Source organism: Pararge aegeria, chromosome 11 (genome assembly GCF_905163445.1).
Source record: "Pararge aegeria chromosome 11, ilParAegt1.1, whole genome shotgun sequence".
In the NCBI taxonomy this organism is placed as follows: Eukaryota; Metazoa; Arthropoda; class Insecta; order Lepidoptera; family Nymphalidae; genus Pararge; species Pararge aegeria.
Genome location: NC_053190.1, coordinates 7,005,198 through 7,027,081, shown reverse-complemented (window position 1 = coordinate 7,027,081; position 21,884 = coordinate 7,005,198). Strand labels below are relative to the sequence as shown.

At 34.0% G+C, this 21,884-nt stretch overlaps 1 protein-coding gene across 4 annotated transcripts in view; it reads left to right on the top strand.

The window, feature by feature from the left end:
• The first annotated feature begins 2,846 nt into the window (after window positions 1-2,846).
• LOC120627295 (hrp65 protein) overlaps window positions 2,847-21,884 on the top strand; it is a 31,031-nt gene continuing 11,993 nt past the window's right edge. Inside the window, exons 1-12 of one of the 4 annotated variants that reach the window (XM_039895243.1) lie at window positions 2,847-2,996; window positions 3,113-3,293; window positions 5,181-5,492; window positions 6,212-6,259; window positions 6,346-6,558; window positions 6,935-7,156; window positions 7,243-7,544; window positions 7,621-7,729; window positions 7,812-7,966; window positions 8,526-8,748; window positions 10,634-10,699; window positions 15,920-19,029. In XM_039895243.1, the coding sequence (XP_039751177.1) occupies window positions 3,114-3,293; window positions 5,181-5,492; window positions 6,212-6,259; window positions 6,346-6,558; window positions 6,935-7,156; window positions 7,243-7,544; window positions 7,621-7,729; window positions 7,812-7,966; window positions 8,526-8,748; window positions 10,634-10,699; window positions 15,920-16,045 (1,956 nt within the window). In that variant the 5' untranslated portion in view covers window positions 2,847-2,996; window position 3,113 and the 3' untranslated portion in view covers window positions 16,046-19,029. Of the gene's footprint in view, window positions 3,005-3,112; window positions 3,294-5,180; window positions 5,493-6,211; window positions 6,266-6,345; window positions 6,559-6,934; window positions 7,157-7,242; window positions 7,545-7,620; window positions 7,730-7,811; window positions 7,967-8,525; window positions 8,749-10,633; window positions 10,700-15,919; window positions 19,030-21,884 lie in introns of those variants that run through there. The other 3 variants (XM_039895241.1, XM_039895242.1, XR_005658903.1) reach the window with 3 other exon arrangements.

The window sequence follows — 21,884 nt, the reverse complement described above, 5'->3', positions numbered from 1 at the left end:
TATGTTTCTGGTCGATCATTAGATAATATCAGTGAATTATTAAACTTAGCTTTGAACGATTTAAAGTCTTGGTTAGACAATAATGGTCTAGAACTATCACCATCTAAAAGCTCTGTTGTATTGTTCTCTCGGAAACGAATCCTCCCATGTATTCACATTAGTTACAATAATGTACCGCTAACAGTTACAGATAAATCAAAATTTTTGGGTGTTATATTAGATTCCAAGCTGACTGGGGTTCCTCACTGTGAATATGTTTTATTAAGGTGTGAGCGAAACTTAAATATCTTAAGGTGTCTTTCTGGAGTATGGTGGGGTGCACATCCTTTTACAATGAAACTGTTATACAATGCTTTGATCAGGAGCATTTTAGACTATGGGACATTCTTGTTACACCCTGGTAACACAGGTGCAATTAAAAAGCTTGATTTCGTTCAGTCCAAGGCTTTGAGACTAGTTACAGGTGACATGAAATCAACTCCAATAAACTGTTTGCAGGTAGAATGCTGTGATCCGCCCTTATATCTTAGGAGACAGTTACTCTGTGATAAATTTTTCTTTCGTACGTTACAGCTTATCTCCCATCCATTATTTCCAAAAGTAAAGCAACTTGCGGATCAGATTGATACCTGTAATTACTGGACTCATAAAGATTCACCGTGTCTTGTAAAAAGCTATAAAAAATATGAAAGCTTGGGAGCTCCCACTCATCGCAGTGTTACTCTGCCTTTATACCAATACAATTACAAAAATCTTATTGCGGTTCCCAAAATTAAATTAGATATAGGACTATTGAAAAATAGCCCTAATATAAAACAGGATTTTATTAATATTGTTAATAATGAATGGTCTGATTGGCACTGTTTATATACCGATGCATCTAAACATGGGAGTAAGAGTTGCGTGGGCGTTGGGGTCTACCATTCACAATACCAAGTTATTCAGCAGATTAAATTTCCACCAGAAACATCAGTTTACACGGGTGAATGTTACGGTTTACTCAAAGCTATTGAATATATTTTAATTCTGAAAATACCAAAAACAATTGTATTTACAGACTCCCGAAGTGCTTTGGAGGCTATTATGGGATTTCCGTTCAAGTCTCATAAGCAGTCTCCAAATGTTTTTCGAATTAGAGATTTACTATATACATCTTCACAGAAAAATTGTAACATAGTGCTGGCTTGGGTTCCAAGTCATGTCGGCATTCCTGGAAATGAAAGAGCGGATCAATTGGCAAATGAGGCTATTCGCATAGGAGACATTGTACCATATACGAATCATTGTTCCGACTTGGCAAACCAAGCCCAGGTTTATCTGTATGAAGAGTGGGATAGGGTATGGAATAATGATAGTTCAGTTGGTAAACATTACAAGAAAATTCAAGTATCCATTCCGAGAAAACCTTGGTTTAGCCAATGCGTTTTTTCTAAAACAGTCACCTCTGTTCTGTGTAGAATGCGCCTGGGTCATGTTTGTACCCCGGCGCACTTGCACAGAGTGAAAATCGTTCCTGATCCTTTTTGTTCCTGTGGGGAGTATGGGGACTTAAACCATGTTTTCTTTACATGCCCTATGTATGATCGTTCTGCCTTTCTTGCTCATCTCGAATCATTAAACATTCCATTTCCCACCTCTATAATTTGTTTATTAAATATCCATTCGTATAAAGTTTATAAAATTGTATCTTTGTTTCTAGAAAAAAATGATATCAAACTATAGAACAAATCGTATAATATATTTATAAAGTAGAATCAATCCCTATCCTTTTCCTATCCAAATAGTTAAGTAGATTAATCCTGATGTTTTATATTTTAAGTTTCCCTAACTTTTATTAAACATATAGACACCTGACATTGGCTAATCTCTGTAAAGCCAGAACAAAAAAAAAAAAAAAAAAGTGAAGTGATGTATAGCAAAATTAAAAACGCTTACAGTGCAATACTCAGTTGTATATTAAACTATGGCAACGCTTTGTTGCTGTGCCAATGCACGATAACAAATCAGTGTCATAGTCAAATAAAACTATAATACTATAAATATGGTACTCTATTACACTAAAACTCTTTAAAATGGCCAACCAAAGTCTGTATGAAAATGGGATTATGAAAATGAAAATGAAAAAAAAAATACAAACTTAATCGAAATAACAACCAAGACGCCAAAAAACTCGTGAAGTCAAGTGCGACGATGATTTAGAAGTAGTGTTCGTTTCAAGAGAATTTCCCTTTTGCTGGAAAATATTTAAATCAAGTCCCAAAAGTAACGTAACATGTGGGTATCATTAAAGGGTCAAAAGTCACGTAAAATGTTAGCAAAGTAACATTCTGGCTACGCTGCTACAAATACAAAGTACTTCGGGTAAGTATGTAAAATTTTATTAAAGTTCTAAGCCTTAGTGAATATATTTTAAGTATTCGCCACTTTGTGAAGAGTTCCTACTTTGGCAGCTGTAAAAAAAAAATTAGAAGGAATGCCGTCGTGACTCTCAGACTCAACACTTAACTGTGAGGCAGCGCATCTCTTAATTCACAGCAGTGCACCATCTGATTTTAGTAGTGCTATTTATATCTTTTTCTTCTCTTCCTCTTCTCTTTTTTTTAATTTTTTCTTCTATCTTATTATATTCTTCATTTAAGCACATACTATGATTCTAAATTCATTTAAGCTATATATTTGATAAATTGGTTTACCATTTTATCCTTTTTGCTTGTTTTGAGGCAAAGAAGATACAAACTTAACTAAAGTAGTAATAGACAATAAATTGTTTGATATTTTACCGTGAACGCAACAAAATTATTCTGAATGTTGGCATGAAATGATATATATCCGGATCCCTCAGTAGCTTGCAGCCTTTGGAAAGCCTTGCAGCATTCCGCCATTTTGAGTCATCCGCTTGGTTGGAACTTGAGTCTTGAAGTGCGCATTTAATATAGTGTTCGTTTTAACTTAATTCTGACCGCTGAAGTAATTTATTATTGTAGTAGTGAGAAAAGGTACATAAGTATGTCTTTTATTATTATCATTAAATATTAAAAAGTGCAAAATGAAAGTATCTCTAAAAGTGCGATCGTATCAATGATCTTAATAATTATAACGGTACTTGTTCTAGAATGCAAATGCAAGCTATGAATCAATACGGAAACAGAGGATACGGAGGCGCACCGCAGCCTCAAAGGCAAGGTCGACGTGGAAATAACCGTGGTGGTCCCGGAGGTTTTCGTAATAATTCACGATTTGATCATAATCAGAGAAATTCAAATCAGCAAGGAGGTCAACGTCCTACTAACGAGGTCAGTAACATCTCAAATTTATAGTTCGTTTAGGTCTTGAAATCGATTTTTAATTCATTCCTTGTCTTTTGTGCGTATACTACCTTACCGCCATCTTGTTTATCTATTCCTGAAAGACTTGTAACCCCACGCGTAATATTCTTTCGTCGGTATTACCGATTTTATGTTATACGTATCTATTATTATTATAAATTGTTTTACATTTGGATCTACATCATCTATGAAACAACATTAAAAAGCAGAAAAGTTACATGCATATTACCATTAAATTAGGTCGTCATCATCAGTATCATCTATGCCCAACAGGCTCAACACAGGTCTAAGGATATAGTCCTTGCCAAAAAGATTGAGACAAAAGAACATTGACCTTATAGTCCATCAATCAGATTTGCATACCTAGATTACATTAAATGGCGATCTCATTGAAACTTATAAAAAACTGAATAAGTATTACAACATTCCTAATTTTGAGGCTATGGTCTCAAACGTGGATTTCAGCAGGCATCATCTAAACCTTCCAAGCAATATATCAGTAATAGAGTTATAGAATAGACTGGACAAACAACAAAATTACAAAAAGCACATGAAATAAAAAAGCGGCTTAGTCTGTTATAATATAAATAAATAAATATAATATGATAATATACACATCCATCTAGCGCCAAAGTAAGCATAGCTTGTGTTATAGGTACTAAGATGGCTGATGAATATATTTATGAATAATATAAAGATACTTACTAGTTGAGAAATTTATCACAGTTCCTGCACCTTAACCAACCTAGTTACAGTAGATAGGTTCTTGTTAGTTAGGCAGATAGCTGCAATAGATAAAACATCTCCATTGGGAAAGTAATAAACCATAGTAAATTTTAGTAAAGAATGAAGAAAAATAAAACTTACCAACAAAGGAATGCCTAAACTCGGTGATTAGTGGACAGAGGCAGTGGTGATGGAGAAATTTTAAAGTGTGGAAGTGTTGATGCCCTTGTACCTTATCTAGAAATTATTTGTCAGAAAAATACAAAAACTCAAGAAGTTTTTTCACAGAAAATATTAAATGAAATACAGTTTTCATCAATCATGAATTTTAAATTTTAATTTTAGCACTGTTTAGAAAGCAGCCTAGCCTAGGTTCAATCTGAATTCAAATCAAAATCATCTGAATAAAAATAAAAAGAAAATTGACCCTAAAGAGTTTTAATATTGTGTTGATTGCCAGCTCCTCAAATTTGAGATCTGAGCACTATTGAAAGACACAATTGTAAACCAAATGTGATGCATTGATTGCTGTGTCATTGATTGTGTCCATGAGGTATCCTAACATGCAATTTACCTTGTTACGAGATATGAATTTTTAAATAGGTAATTTGATTGGTGTATTGCAATAGATGTTTTCATCTATCTAGAGCAATGATAAATAGGGATGATTTGTTGTGATTCTTAAAATAGAATTCATAGTAAAAAACTTTTATTGAAATAAACACTTGTTATAAAGTGCAGCCTAAATTCTACGTTTACCTACACAAAGCTATACCTACCTCTTTAAACTACATTGCCTCTTACTCTTTTGATTTGTAATTAATATTTTTATTTTTTATGCAAATATATGATTTAGTAAGTTGTTTCTATTTCTAGAGTCAATGTATTTGTGTCTCAATGCATTTGGCACATACTATAGGATGTAGAGCTTAGACCCCTCATGCTGTATCTATTGAAAATGGTCTCTTAGGCAATGTGTACAATGCCTGTTAACTATTGACAAACCCAAAATCTTATTATTTTTGGCCCAACCCTGAAAACTATCCTAGATCCATTAATAATAGTTCTAAAAACTAGATCAACAGGGTATATTAAAGTTATTTATAAGAATTTTATTTGTCCAAATAGTCTAACCAGCAAGATGAGCCACCAGCAACACTACCACCCCAAAAACCGCAACCAGCAAAACCGAAAGAGGAGATTCAGCAAGCACCACCGCAGCCGAAACAACAATCTCAACCTCCTAAGCAAGCACCAAAACCACAGCAGAATCCACCCCAACAACAACCACCCATTCAGCAACAGCCACAAACACAAAATCAACAACCAAAACCACTAAACCAACAGTCCAAACCACAAACACAGGACATTGTGGATAAATCTGTTGCACCTAACGAAACAAAACATCAAAATCAGAACAATCAAGGTGGATATCAGAAGGTAAGAGCAGTATAAGTTAATAGAGATAACTACTTATATTGGCTACACATGTTTAGTCCAAATCAATGACTTGACTTGACGCAATCTGTGTTGGGATATTGGGATGTGGGTTAAGGTTTCTTAATTTACGAAAAAGAAATCTTAATCTGCACAAATTAATTTATAGAATAACTAGCAAATTTAAAACATCAAATGTAAAAAACTTTCTCACTCATTTTACCAATAATTATAATCATGAAAAATTGAAAATTACATTTTCACTTTGTACCTGAACTTGTGAAGTTTTGAAAAAAAAGATGGATAATATTAAACTTGGTATATTCAAGTTCAAGTTTTGCAGTGTTTTTTTTATAATTTTGTCATTTGAGAGGTCCTGTCAGGGTAATTTTTTCGAATTATGCTCCCGGAATTGTAGAAGACAAAAGAGGGAGGGGTATCCCATTAACCTACACTGATATCTTTTTAAAAATCAGCTTTTGTTGTTAGATATTTCAAACCTGAAAGCTGGGGGATGGATCAACTTGAAACCTTCCAAATTGTTGCATTTGAAAAGCATGCTTTTATATATTTTATTTAATAATTAGATTGAGTTACAGCATAGCATTGGGTTTAGATAGTTTATTATAATTTGTATGAAGTAATGTTACTTGAATTGGTATAAACTATCTGAAATGATATTCTAAATGCTATATTATATTTCATTTTTTCATTTACACCAGGGTGGACAACCACTTCCAAGACTTATGGACTCGAGGGAAGACTCAGATGTCAGTGTAATTATCCAATCCTTAGTAACTTATTTAAATATTGTTGTTTTCTAATTCATGTAGTACAAAAGTTGTTTTTATTGCAGAACATGAATGGTAATTTCGGTGGTGGAAATAGGCAAAGTGGTTGGAGTCAGGGTGGGCCTAACAACAGGCAGGGTGGGGGCAATGGAGGAAACTTTGGCCAAAAAGGCTTTGGACCAAAGCATGGAGGACAGGGACAAGGTCAGGGACCCGCTCGCAATCAGCAGCGGAATTCTAACCGTAACCAACAAGATGGGAAATCTATGCCAAGAGAGGTAACTTTAACTGCTTTATTTCAATCATTATACAGTTGTCCTTAAACCAACTATAGTTTAATGCATTTCTATAGAAAAGGGATTTTTTTACTTTTATATCAGAAGTTTAGATTGCAAAGAGTGGTCGAGTTTGCTATGTGTGAAGGCGACTTTAATGTATCATAGTGCATAACATCAAACAGAATTCATTTCCTCTATTTTATTATGTTCAAACATGAATGAAAACTTAAGCTTTACAATAGAATAGATACTTAACACAGGTATTTCATTAGAGTGATAGACAATTTGTCATATCCGATGAAATATAGGAATTGTTTGTTAACTTTGTTTATAAGTAACTTTCTTGTAGTGGAACTCTTAATTATTCTGCTTCTAGGAGCACATGCTGGCAAATAAGCTGAAGGATCTCATGGGACCATTAGTAGATTTGCCACCAATTGATCAAACAGAAGCCAAATTTAATGGTAGAAGTCGTTTGTATATTGGAAACCTGAGCAATGACGTAACTGAAGAAGAGATTATGAATATGTTCAGCCAGTTTGGCGAGCCAGCCGAATTATTTATCAATAAAGAGAAAAACTTTGGATTTATTAAAATGGTTGGTATAATAATGGATTTTCATGTTTGTGGTGTATAGTATCTATTGTATATACTCAAAGGATGCTTATCTTATTATTGTTCTAGGATTATAGAGTTAACGCTGAAAAAGCAAGACGTGAGTTGGATGGTAAGATGAGAAATGGTAGAACTTTAAGGGTAAGATTTGCACCTCACAACAGCACAGTCCGTGTAAAGAATTTGCCGCCATTTGTCTCAAATGAATTATTGTATCGCTCCTTTGAAATATTTGGTAAAATTGAAAGGGCGTATGTTAAAATTGACGAAAGGGGGAAAACTGTTGGAGAGGGCATTGTTGAATTCGCACGTAAACCAAGTGCTTTGGCTGCAATCCGTAACTGCACAGAGAGATGCTTCTTTTTAACTTCGTAAGTATATAATACTAATTTCTAAACATACATTTTTATATCTTCATCTTTCACATATAGCTTGAATTTGTTTTAGATCACTTCGCCCAGTAATTGTAGAAAACTTTGAAGAGCCTGATGAGGCTGATGGTTATCCTGAGAAGAACCTTCCTAAAAAACACCCTGAATACATGCGTTCCCGAGAAGTATGTATTATAATTAAAAAAAAAAAATTGTGTACCTTTATTTCAGTTTAGTGGCTTATTAACTTTTTTTCAACTTCACTAGGTTGGCCCACGTTTCTCGGAGCCAGGTAGTTTTGAACATGAGTATGGAACAAGGTGGAAACAGTTGCATGAGTTACACCGCCAAAAGGAGGATGCGCTGAAAAAAGAATTAGCAGCTGAGGAAGAGAAGTTAGAGGCACAAATGGAGTATGCCAAGTAAGCTGCTAATAATAATAATAATATTGCATTAAATTGCATACATAATCAGTAAATTCATACCTTACCTCTGTGTTACACAAATATAATAGGTGAAAATTTATAAGTAACTTTTAGGATGGCACTAATTTTTATAATAATATTATAGATGTCATAGTTTTAACACTTTGCTATTAAAAGAGGAAAACAACTCTACTATGCCCAAAAATGATTGTAGTTGGTCATATAAATATACTACGACAATACACACACCGCCGTCTAGCCCCAAAGTAAGCTTAGCTTGTGTTATGGCAACTACTCTTAAGATGACTGATGAATATTTTTATGAGTAATATACATAAAATACTTATAATATGCAGATAAACACCCAGACACTGAAAAACATTCATGTTCATCACACAAACATTTTCCAGTCAGGGGAATCGAACCCACGGCCTTTGACTCAGAAAGCAGGGTCGCTGCAAACTGCGCCAATGGGCCGTCTAAGAATATTTACCTTACCTTGGATCAACGTTGAAGGTATGAGAGGCATCAGTATGAATACATGGTTCGTGTACAGATACGAGCACGAAACTGAGCTACTTCGCGAGCAGTTGCGTCAGCGCGAACAAGATCGCGAGCGGCAGAAGCGCACCTGGGAGATGGCAGAGCGCGCGGCTGAGGAGCGCCGCGAGACCGAGCGCCTGCAATTACTGCGCCAGGAAGAGGAGCTCTCGCAGCGCATGCGCCAACAGGACGACGAGCTGCGTCGCCGGCAACAGGAGAACACGCTCTTTGTGCAGGTGCGTACCATCCGAACCACTACCCCCTGTACGGTAGGGCTAGCATGCATACGCATTCTCTCTTCTATAGCTATAGAAAAACTACACACGTTAGCCCTACTGAGAAGACATTTTAAATAATTGGCGTGGCAAACTGGGCGTCGGCTACTTCAAAGACTCGGCCCGTACTACATCACTCGCAGATACATTAAAATATTATTATTTAACTCGTTATTTGTATACCACAACATTAACAAATATAAAATATAAAAAAAACAGAAACATAAAGAAAGAAATAGAATACAAAAGCCGGCCTTATCGCTTAATAGCAATCTCTGCCAGGCAACCATTGAATTAGGAAAAAAAAAAGAAGAGGAGTATAGACTGCTGGTGGTAAACATTTTTAAAATACATACATGCGAATAACTGCATACTAATGCATAAACTAGTTTACACAAATAGATCAAAAGTATAAATTTAGAATATTTAGATAACAACACTACTTAAATACTTTTATAAATAATAAATGAGTAAGTATATACATGCAATAGTCGTCGACAATAATATGGGCCTTATCTGCTTTTTAAAATATCGCCAGTGACTTTGATCGTAATATAACAAATTTTAGAAAGAAAGTGGACTGTAACTTTATTAATATTAGTAGTAAAAACGTGTAGTGCAGATTACTAGGCTGCATAAAATTAGTAATTTATTTAAGGTATATCTTTTTATAACAAATTACCTGATGAAATCCTTGAGATGTCTCAATAAGTTCAAAGTTTATATAAAGCTAAAGTTTATATAAGCGTAAGCTTATAGAAAAATCCTATTACACCAATAATATTAAGGAAATACATGTATGATAAAAAAGCTTGGGTATGAATTGCTCTAACTTCATAGCTCAACATTAACTATACAGTGAGATGGTAAAAACCAAAAAAAAATAACTGCCTAAGTTTGTTGTGGGCCTTTAAGACTTAGACCAGGGCACGTTTGGAACTCTCTTCTAAGTTAACAAATGCAGTTATCACCATCACTAACATTAGTGTTTTGTCTTGTGCCTTGTTAAATAAGGTCTACATAAGTAAAACATTTTTGAATTTGAATTTGAATTGGCAGTGTTAATTGGTGTGTCGCAATCCAATGTATTTAGAAAGCCAAAATGTAGAGTATTCTAATTCCATTTCCATTCTATTGTTTCTCATTATTGTAAGATGACTGAACATGAGCAAGACAGATTATGTCTTATGCTCATGTTTCACTTCAACCAGTAATAGTTAAAAGCACAGCACTCGAATCCGAACGAGGTCGTCTTTTGTATCCTACATCTGTAAGTTCTTTTCCTGTTGATGTCCTTAACTATTGTGGTGTACAAATGAAGCGATTAAAAAAACCGGATGATGCCATTTTGGTCTCCGTGCAAAACACTTAAAGGTACAATAAGTAAGTACAAATAAGTCTAGCAGAGCTGAAACCGGTTAAAACCGGCTGAACCGAATAACCGCTGTTAAATCAAGTTTAAACTGGTTTCTTCTTTTTGATAATTTTATGAACGAAATATATTAAACCGCTCTGTAACTGGTCTTCTTGCAAGTATTATGGGGGCTTTTAAAGGAAGGCAACAATAAGTTAAATATTGTGCGCATCTGTCGTTCGGCGAACATGAGCAGTCAATCAACTCTGTCAACGTTCACACAAGGAAACTGCTAAACTGGTTATGTGATCTGATTCCTTTATACTGTATACGTGTCAGATATGAATCGTTTAATGTGAATTTTTGAGAAACGAAACCAGTATTATTATAATTAACTGTTTTATGTACACACTCGTTTAGTAGGCGTGATGTTTCTTTGTATACTCAATGGTTGTTGAAGTACATTTGTTTATATTGTTTATTTGTTTACAGGCTCAACGGCTTAATTCAATGCTCGATCGTCAGGAGCAAGGCATGTTCGATCATCAGCAGCCAATGGTAAGTACATTTTAAAATCTGTCCAAAATATACATTTGGGAGTTACATTTAGAAAAAATGGAATATTTTATAATAATATTTTACATCAATAATTGGAATTCTTATTCAATGATCAAATATATACCTTGATTTTAAATCGACAGTCATTATTTAATAATGACGAATTATAATATTAAAAATTTTTGCTGAAACTATCTGAGCACTCGCTGAATTTAATCGTTGTCTTCAGCAATTTCTTTAATTTAACGATTTTAGAACAGCTATCAAAATCATAAGCATTGGTAATGTTCGCTATTAAAAGAATTTTAAAATCAAGTAAACCTATTATCTTTATTAATAGTAGTAGAACCCGTTATTGTGATCATTAATTTGACAAGTTTCATATTTATCATTTACTTTCAAGAAAAGTTTTACTTTTTCCTCACAACATTATGTAACAAATCATACATATTTTAGTTTATTAGGAAGTGCATTTTTTCCAAATTATAAAAGAATTTAGTCTTTGAACTTTTTTAATTCTTAAATACACAGCACGAGGGCCATATAGTTATTAATTTGACGTGTATTTGCGGTCCTACATGAATTGTTTATTATCATAGCCAGACAGAAGAATGCTACACCTACACTTACGATTTTGTAATTACGAAAGGTTTTTTTTATTGTATATTTGTTCGTTCAGTATAAATGCCTATTTGACGAAGGTGCGGTAAAGGTAGTAACCGCAGTGGGTTAAGCATAATAGGAGGGATGTTTTGGCCCAGTCTGATAAAAGTCTAACTTATTATATGTAACTTATCAAGAATGTCTTTTTAACGATTAACGTACAAATTTTCAATTAGATTAAACCCAAAACATACTTCTGTATCTTTTGAGAAAATTAAGCATATATAATTAGGATGTAGGATTAAAATACTTGGTGTTATTGAGAAGGTGAATGTGACCATAATGACTGGGTTCTACACTTTTAAGTACATTCGCACATAAACGAATTTGACAAAATCTTCCCCACATTTAGTAAATAAGCTATTAAAATTATCATTTCCTATATCATCGAAATATATTAAGCATATAGAGTAACCACGACTAACAAAGGAAATAGGAGAAATGCCCCAAGTTGATGTTTTTAATTCTTTAGTCGATTGCGGGGAATCTGCTTTAACACGTTGACTGCTGCCTAACATTAACAAATACGGTACACGAGTGCGGCAGCATTACACGCTAGGCGTGTTTTCAGCACTGGTGAAGCGTATTCGAAACAGGCGCTACGAGCATGCGGCCCCACACGCCTGGCGTGTTTAAACTTATCGCGACAGCTATGCGGCCTTTACGCAACAGGTGTGTTATTACATCACTCGTATTTTCTCATTTATTTATTGAACAACATGAAAACCCAACACTTGTCGCATTTTAATAGCAATTTGTATTTTTTTGTTGGATAAAATAGAATAAAACTTTAATGTAGTCAACACAGATTTTCTTTTTTTCAAAAATAATCATTTTCTAAAGAGCTTTAAATATAGTGGCTTTACATCTCGTAGGTACACTATTTTACTATATTCAAAATCGCGGCAACGTCAACCTGTGTGTAACTTGTGAATGTCATTTACGAATCATGATAAATAAATAAGTAAAAAAACAGTATTAAATACCTACTTACATACGAATGCGGATTGCCGACAAAGAAGCGAATTTGAAAATAATATGCATTTTAAATATAATAATCCTTCCAGTAAATATACAGAACCATTGTTAAATTTACTTTTAAATTCGAAACAATAGTAACTCATTCCTGAGTAGTTTATTGGTACCGCTGGCCGCACCGATAACGTTTATTTAAGACGATAAGAAAAAATAAGGATGCGGATGCATCGTTTTGTAATTCTGTCGGTATAATGGAATGCAAACCGATATTTATAAAATAATTTATTGACGATACCGATACCAATGAAAATAGTGCAGGCGAACTCAGGCGTACAAATATTAAAAAATATATAGACGTCAAACTTATGTTGCGGATACCTTTATTGCAGAAAAACATTGTATAGTATGCTAAAATATAGGACGACGATCCTATATCGATATCAATATCTATTTCGCGTCCCTATAAAATATTTAAAAACAATGCAATTATCTAGGTGGGTATTATTTAGTGATCGATGGTATTATACTATTGTTGCAAATATTTGGTCGAAAACATGTTTTTTATATGAACTTGTTAGTTATACGTGTGATGGTCGATACTCTCGATGGCATGGGAATTATTAAGAAAAACACTCATGTATAATGATTAGATAACTCACAAAACAACGAATTTTAAGTAGGTATACTGTCTAATATATAATAAAACGTAATTGCGTTAACGTTAAACTAATATTTAATAAAACGTACTTGCGGTAACATATAACACACTCGTTGCGTAAAGGCCGCTCTAACAGTATATTTAAACAACACAGCGTTTGTGTTTGCCGCACTCGCAGAACGCCGGAAAAACACGCCTAGCGTGTTCGGCCGCATCCTTGTAGGTACATTTATTTTAACACGCCTAGCGTGTTCGAGCCGCACACGCGTTACGTAGTTTTCAAACACAAACGTTGTGTTTTCAGCAGCCAACGTGTTAAACGGGGTGTGTAGAGCTTTAAGGTAAAGCGGATCAAGGAATAAATTAAATTCTAATAACACTTTTAAACTTTTAAAAATTAAGACGGGACCGTTTAGTTTTATTATTTATACTATATTTTCGGAATGTATATCAGACTGGTACCCCTACTACCGCCTTAGATACCACACTTGATGTAATTGACAAATTTTTAGGGTTCCGTAGCTGGAACCAACGGCTGTATTACTATACCGCCACTTTCCGTCCGTTCTTTGTCACAGTGGGCTGAATCTGATATAATAATAATAATAATAAAGCTTTATTTACATTCCTTACAATTGAGTACCTTACTGGCTAAATATAATAGAGTTAAATACAATTTTTCTTAATCCTAATTTCTTATTTTCTATTTATAATGTTTTCTAAACTAAGTAATATATTGTCCTTATTGTTCTTATACTATCTAATTTATAATATTTATGTAAAAACCGCCAGCGGCGGTAAAAGCCTCCCCCATATTTTTCCATTTGCACCTGTCCCTCGCAAGAGTACTCCATGCCAGTACACCCGCAACTTTCGCGATGTCGTCCTCCCATCTTTTGACTGGCCTACCGGCTTCTTCCAATCCGTCAGTTGGTAACAATTTTTGCCCATCTACTATCTTGACATCTTTGAATGTGACCCGCCCATCTCCATTTAAGTTGCAGAATTAGCTTTATGGCTGAATCTGATGAACCGTATTATATCTAGAGAATTCATTTATAAGAATAAATAAAATGGAGGTAAAGATTAAAGGGGGCCTCTTATTTCAAGAAACGTTTATTTGGTATTTTTTTGTTTGATCAACGGCAATACTTAGTATTCCATATTACTCGGTAGAACTGAAAGCTTTTTGTGGTTCGCAACTCGCACTTACTTAGCTGGTTTAATTATGTCTTTTGCGTCACTTTCAATACGTCATATAATATGTATGTGACGTTTACGTCGTCAACTACTACACTATTCTTGCGTCTTGCAAAATCGTAATTTTAGGAAAACTTCACGGATGAAAAAGCGAAGCATTTAGCTTTTTCATCCTTGAAGTTTTCCTCAAAACTACTCAATTAGAGAACTTATTGTAGAGGAGAGACCTCAAGCAAAAAAATTCATCAAAATGGGATTTTTTTTCTTTAATTTCCGAGGTGAACTGCAAACACATAATGTAAGATGCGGGTGCGGTATAATATGCGTAAACTATTATAGCGATTGTTAAAAAGGTTCAAGGAAATTCAATTTATCACATCGCAAGGTTGAGGATATACCAACACCCTTTTAGTATTAAGTGCATTGTAATATGCAGTTTTACAAAAATAACCCTAATAGAACCCTCATTGGTGTGTATAAAAAAAGGATGGGGATAAAAGTGGGTTCTGAATATTTCATATGGGTTTTAATATCGATAGATATCACTGAGCACTTTCGCAAGTAAGATATGCATGTTTAGAGATCAACTCGGCAAATCCCTTTTGATGCCTTGGGATCGATTTTTAGTTCGGTACTTATTTAGAGCTTACGTTGGGTATAAATATAACGCTCTGCACATCTGTTTCTCATTTATTTGTTTATATGTGTTACACACCACTCTACGTTCGCGCCAAACCGCGCTACTTCGCGCAGCCCTCCCCGCTCACGTAATATTTGTTTTTGTGTATAGAGATTATATTATTTTACTATTGCATCCATTCGATTATTTGTCTTTGGACACTTGTACCTACGTGCCTACCTTCATTGCAAGCACCTAGAATCCGGTTTACTGCGGCCACATTCTAAATGTTTATGAAAACCTTATTTATTAAGACTAAATGTAAATACTAAGAGTGCTAATCGCCATTATATTATGAAAATGTATATTTTATATCAATGGGTCATCAATCATCGACTATCTTTCGAAAACTTGTACTTTTACTTAATTGAAAAACAGGTTTTTAGGAATCAGCAAGTAACACATAAATATTTTATCTTGCCAGGCAAGCGTCAATGTTTATTCTACCACCCCTGCTATTCCCCGCATTAAAACAGGAAGAATAATATTATGAACTTACGGTGAACTGAAGTACAAAATCCATCGTAAATAGTTACTCCCCACTGTTTATTTTCCTGTATGTTATACGTGCAATAAAGTGTTTCTTCTTCTTCTACGAAAAGTTGAAAAAAATAGGGAATTGCGGTTATAATATCTACTGTATCTCTACTCTTGCGCACTTATTATATTTCGATGGAATTTATTTCAGATATTATTATATAAATTGAATCTTTAATCTTGTAATAGTCGTGATGAATATTACATCAAAGGTCCTATCTGCTTATTATTTTTTATAACGAACCGTTCGTTGCCTGGAAATTTGACAATTTCCAACCGATTCTACGTACTGCATTTGTGAATTGCGTCAATGGATTTGGAACTTTATGTATAAAAAAACATGCTTTCATGCATGGAGTTAAGGATTTAGAACTTATCTGGCTTTGATTCATACGCTGTAGATGTATGTCTACGAAACAGTCTACGATACAATATGTTTATTTACTTTTTGTACGTTATTTTTATATTTTGAGAAAACATTGGCACGTTTCATTGATTACTTTAGGATGGAGGCTTCAGAGACCAGTACGACATGCCGCGTGGAGGTTTTGACGACGGATCGCAGAATCGTGGTGGTTGGGACGGACCCCGCCAAATAGACGATTTTCCTAACAAACGCCGGCGCTTTTAAACAGTGCGCGTAATCGCCGCGTTTCGCATGACGGCTATCACAACGCGTACAATCTTTAAAATCGAATCCTCCCATAATATATTTTAAGTTTTTGGTGACGTTCAAATAAAAGACACATATTTAATCAAATACTTTAAAGACCTTTGTATATATGGATGCTTATAGTGCTAAAACTGTAAGCTTCAGGGCCACTGTCCCCCTTATTTAATGTAACCAAAAGCTTACTTTTACAAGACAAGACCCTTTGGAATAGTTAATCAAGATTGGAATGCACTTGATTAAACCGTTTTTATATAGATTATACAAAATGTAAACAGCGTTCAACTGATAGTACTATTACTACTCCGTCAAAGTTATATTTTGTTTTGTATATGTTACTGTAAGGTGTGCTCGCACTGCAACTTCAACAGCAACTATAGAGACACGGTAGACTTGTATAAATCATATAAACCCCGTAATAAACAAAACATTTGGTGAGGTCAAAAATAGCCCAGAAGTCTGATAATTAACGACTTCATGTATCAGGTCTATCTATCCATTTTGTGAAGAAAAATTGACACCAAGAAATTTTTATTTTCACTTATTCACACTCTCTTCCATTTAAAAATGCGTAAAAAGTCTACTGCAAGACTGAAGTGTATACAGGCTCTGCAAAAATAGGTAATTTTTTTCCCTCTAGCCGTGGAATTTTATCCTCATCAAAATTTCTCTAAATCGGTAGTTCGGGCATTTACAGTAACATATACCTACTCAGACAAATGTACGAAGAGTTTGGCTATTTAACTACAGTTAGCCAATAGGCAGTAGAAATTGCCCGGTTGCTTAGTTACCTACCCTTTACTACAAAAGAAAAACTAATAAGAAAATGTTCAGTCAGTTGACATTTATAATTTAAGTGACATACATTTCTAATAAATCCCGGAATATGTCCAGATATTGGTATATAATATTAGCGTCTATGCGGATTCTATTCAGCATATTTCTTCTATTAGAATGAATTCTGTACATCCTTATAATTATACCTAGAACATTTCTTAAAAGATATGTTAACTATCTTATTCCATGTAACATGAAACTATTCTTACCGAAAACTTGCGCTCTTTAAGGCTAAGTAAAACTCTCGCCAGTATATATAATGATCTGTACAGAATGACAGGCTGGCATTGCAGGAGATAGAAGTATCTTTGCAATACTGTGTTAATTTAATTTTTAGTTTAATCAATAATGTTTTAAGGAATGCCTCAATACTGAAGAGTAAGGTTATCTAGAAATATACTTACCTAAGAAAAATTGTCTTGAATTAATACAATTGAAAAAGAAGGGGACGAGGAATTAGTATTTTAATAACATTAACTTAGTGATAATAAATAAGATTTGAACACATTATTATTAACTAGAAAACACAATTTGTTCACAATAATAGACATAATGACTAGTATGTCTTTTTTTATTTAAATGACCTCGTTTGGACTTAAATAAATGAAATATTATATTTAAAAACAATTAATTTAAATCTATGTGTTTTAAAACCGGCTATTTTCGAAGGTTTGTCACCATTGCCCGAGCTTCGAAAGAATTTCTCAAGACCTTTGGTTAGAGTTATCGAATAGCGATTATAAAGGACCTTTATAATGTGTTCTGTGAAGTTAAAGCGTTGGTGGGTCATGTCAGTTGGGTATTGTTTACAATTTTAGCAATGGATTGTTCAATATGGTTGGCCACTAGTTCGACGGTTACATTGCTTGTGATAAACCGAGAGCAAAGTTAATTTACAATTGGATTCTGGCTACATTCTCATCGCAATGCGGAGAATTCACGGGCAATGTCTATAATGTCCATCCTTTGGTCTTGTGGCGTCACAACATCTTAATTGATATGTATTTCCGTGCTGCTTGTAAAAAAAAGGCAAGCATTTCAAGCAGTAAAAAGTTTTTTTTTAGATATGTAATTTCATGGGTATCTCACCCATGAAATTACATATCTGATCATTATTATTTGGGGGGTCTTACCTAAGAATCATATTAAACGTTCTGTCGGATAGGGTTATCCAGTGGGTGGGGTCGGTTGCACAAGGTATTCTCAAGGGTTAAAGATTGAGGCGCGGGTCTGAGATTTACTAGGTGTATACAAAATGTTTATATTATATAATGTTATATATCACCTTTTCTGATAAGTCAACCCTTATATTTTTTAAGAATTCAAAAAAATCCTCAATAATAACCTTCAAATGTTTTAAGATAATCCTTTATTCAGATCTGGTTTGATTATAGTTACATACAAAATTATTGCTAAGTTCACTTTAATTAATTAATTAGTATATAATTTAAGTTCCTTATTCTTGAAACTCCGTGAATTATGAGATAATAACACTGAACTACAATGTCTAAACAGTACAAATAATACCTTTTTTTCTTTTCCTTAGTCTCTATCCAATCAGGACGTGTGTATTTTATTGGTAGATCCTCGCGAATAATATTGCCGTTGTAAAACTGGAATTTTGTCCCGAAAAGAACCAAAACCTGCCTAAATTGGTGTGAATAACAAAAATATCGTGCTTATTGCAGTAATGCATAAGCTGAATTTTTGATTGAAAAATTGCAATCTCTTAAATTCTGATAATATTAAATTGACCAAACATGTTATTTAAATTTTAAATCATTAAGATTGCATTTGAAATCTATATCTTCGGTGCTTTTACTTATTTGAATTGTATTGATATCGCGTTGAAATTGTTGAAAAGTTCGTTTATTGAAATCCAAAGGACGATTTTTACTTCACTAACTTATTGTATTTACTACATTGCTTACGCATAGCATAAAAAAATAATTATTAAGGTGTGAATCTGTGTGTCGCAACCAAGAGTATTATGTGAGCAAGAAAAATCTAAGTAGCTATTGTGTAATTTAGAAAGTTAGGGATATTAAATTACCATGTAATTTTCGTAAAAATGTAAGTATACATGAAATAAATTTATCCTAAATTAATAAGTATTCTAATTCCATAACCATAATCTACAGTAGCCTATCTTATTCCTTATATATCCAGGGTTCTTCAAAAATAGGTGCACAAAAAAAATTCTTTAGTATTCTTATTTTTTAAGTTATCATTCAGCATTCTCTTGCTTCAATGAGACTTCATCATCATGTCATGGTTATGTCGCTTTATAACCAAAGCGTGTGAACTAGTCACTAAAAATTAAACCTTGGTTTCCTAGAAAGTAGTCTTATTTGAAATAAATAGATTCAAACTAAGGTTAGTTCCCCTTTTCCATCGGAGCTAAGATGTGCTAAGTTACGAAAGCTGAACGATTCTATTGGTGGTCTCTTCATACGTCCTTTACTCATCTTCGCACTCCTCGGTTATATACCACGGTGTGTCCCGATTTTATAAACAAATAAAACTAAAGTACTCTTTACCTTCACTTTTTGAAGCTGACGTTCAAGAAGCAGTTTTGTTTACATAGTTATTCGAAATGATTACATTTCGAATTAAACACTAAAGGGGTATGAGTGAGTATTTTTTAGAAACCAGTATACTAAATTAAAATCATCAAAAATATTGACATACTGCAGTATGTTTATACAAAAAAGTACATTATTGATATACCGAGCGTTCATCATAGCTTAGGTTTATGGAATCACCGTGAACTCCAAAACGAGGATCGTGGCATATGGAAACTAGTGTCTACAGGCGAATATTAGCTTTTTGTGACAAAGCTCATCCGGGGAAGTACAACAACCAGGCTTATTACTGCCGCCAGCAGCAGCAGCATTGCTGCGTTCCGGTTAATTGCGTGTTAGCCGTTGTAATTACAGGCACATTCGGCTTATCGCAAGTTTTGCAATTATCATCTTAATATACGATGAACATCCAGTGCGGTGCTGGATCTGGAGTCAGGATTTCCAAATTACATAGGTGTGTGGCGCGGTGTTTACGTCGATTGCCCACCTAGTTGGTCTACCAACGCGATGTTCTCCAGTACGGGGATCACCATTTCAGGAGCTTATAACTAACGTCACATCTGATGAGCAAAAATTTAGCGAAGTCTTTATAATTTACGGGTCATCAAAAAGTAATGATAGTGGAAATAAAACACGGTGACTATAATTATAACAACGCTTCCAGTTACTTGACGGACGTAGATGGACCTCTCTTGCGATGTTCATTTTCAGTTGATATTCTGCCCAGCTTAACAGCGTGCAACTTGGTTATGGATTTTAAGCTGGAATTGGTTAAAGGAAACTTTGGGGAATTCCTCAATATTTTCTCCAAAACCGTTTTGTATGCCTTTGGTCATTACCTTTTTTTTTTTTTTCAAACGGTACTCTATTCGGATCTTCTTAAGATGTTAAACTGCAGTGGATATTCTGTCCAACTGAAACTAGGCCCAGCGTGAAACTGGGTGCAAGTTTTAACTGGAATTGGTTAAAGGAACCTTTAGGGAATACCTTAATGTTTCCTTTAAAGTAGCTGTGTATGCCTTTGGTAACCATTTTTTTTTACACAGGTACCAACTTGATGACTTATTTAGTTTTTGGATACTATGCGGACTGGATATCACCGATTATTATCATTACCTTATGATCACCTCGCGTGTAATTTGGTGGGTATTACTAATATATGTAATCACATTGGTACCAACACAAATAAATGAAATATATTATGTAGGTTAAGTATTTCATCAAAACGAATTGGAAAATCTTAAGAATTAATTTTACTGAAGATATGATATGGTATTTTGCCTGTTTATTAAAAAACATCTAAACTGCTGAACCATCTTGATGAAATTGGGACTTCATATGGATATGTCCAGGTTGATTTTAACTGTTAAAATAAGATTCATGTGACCAAGTCGCTGACAGACGTTAGTTCATATATCAATGAATTAGAAAATTATGTAGTTTGTGTAATAATTGCAAAGTATTTTTATTTTGTACAAAGCCTTTAAACATCTTTTTTGTTATTTAATGTTTACGAATAATACACTGGAAAGCAAAAATTCTGGGCCACCCTTGGACCTCTATTTCCATTTTCAAAAATAGTTTAAAAGTTACAACTATCAAAGTTATACCTTTAGAAAGTGCGTTTCAACCTGATTAAAATAAATGAAAACTCATTGAAATTAATCAATTTATTAACACGTTGGCTGCTGAAACGCAACGTTTGTGTTTTAAAACTACGTAACGCGTGTGCGGCTCAAACACGCTAGGCGTGTTAAAATAAATGTACCTACAAGGATGCGGCCGAACACGCTGGGCGTGTTTTTCCGGCGTTCTGCGAGTGCGGCAAACACAAACGCTGTGTTGTTTTAATATTATACTGTTAGAGCGGCCTTTACGCAACAAGTGTGTTATACGTTACCGCAAGTACGTTTTATTAAATATTACGTTTTATTATATAGACAGTATACCTACTTAAAATTCGTTGTTTTGTGAGTTATCTAATCATTATACATGAGTGTTTTTCTTAATAATTCCCATGCCATCGAGAGAATCGACCATCACACGTATAACTAACAAGTTCATATAAAAAACATGTTTTCGACCAAATATTTGCAACAATAGAATAATACCATCGATCACTAAATAATACCCACCTAGATAATTGCATTGTTTTAAAATATTTTATAGGGACGCGAAATAGATATTGATATCGATATAGGATCGTCGTCCTATGTTTTAGCATACTCTACAATGTTTTTCTGCAATAAAGGTATCCGCAACATAAGTTTGACGTCTATTTGTATATTTTTTAATATTTGTACGCCTGAGTTCGCCTGCACTATTTTCATTGGTATCGGTATCGTCAATAATTTATTTTATAAATATCGGTTTGCATT